Source organism: Acanthisitta chloris, unplaced genomic scaffold (genome assembly GCF_000695815.1).
Source record: "Acanthisitta chloris isolate BGI_N310 unplaced genomic scaffold, ASM69581v1 scaffold26771, whole genome shotgun sequence".
Taxonomy (NCBI): Eukaryota; Metazoa; Chordata; class Aves; order Passeriformes; family Acanthisittidae; genus Acanthisitta; species Acanthisitta chloris.
The window spans coordinates 1597-1930 of record NW_008658046.1 but is presented as its reverse complement, the minus strand read 5'-3'; the positions used below and the strand labels follow the sequence as shown (position 1 = coordinate 1930).

The 334-nt window shown below is 60.2% G+C and overlaps 1 protein-coding gene across 1 annotated transcript in view; it reads left to right on the top strand.

Annotated features, from left to right (window-relative positions):
* The window catches only part of UBTF (upstream binding transcription factor, RNA polymerase I), a gene marked incomplete at both ends in the record, with an annotated part of 4573 nt that overhangs the window by 2720 nt on the left and 1519 nt on the right, over nt 1-334 (top strand). Inside the window, 2 exons of the mRNA XM_009084972.1 lie at nt 37-125; nt 278-332. Coding sequence (XP_009083220.1) covers nt 37-125; nt 278-332 — 144 coding nt within the window. The remainder of the gene's footprint in view (nt 1-36; nt 126-277; nt 333-334) is intronic.

Genomic DNA, 334 nt, shown 5'->3' with positions numbered 1-334 from the left:
TGCCCCTCTCCCTGACCCCTCTCTCTCTCTCCTCAGAGGGAGCTGAGCGAGATGCGAGCCCCTCCGTGCTCCACCAACTCCACCAAGAAAATGAAATTCCAGGGAGAGCCGAAGAAACCCCCGATGTGAGTACCTGGGGTCTGAAAAGTTGGGTCTTGCGGGATGAGCCTGGAGCAGCCACTGGAGGAGGGAGGGTGGGCTGGCTGGAGGGGGTTATGGACACCTGGGCTGTTGGTGCACACCATCCCAGTCTGATCCCTGCTCTCCCCCCATGCAGGAATGGTTACCAGAAGTTCTCCCAGGAGCTGCTGTCCAACGGGGAGCTGAACCACCT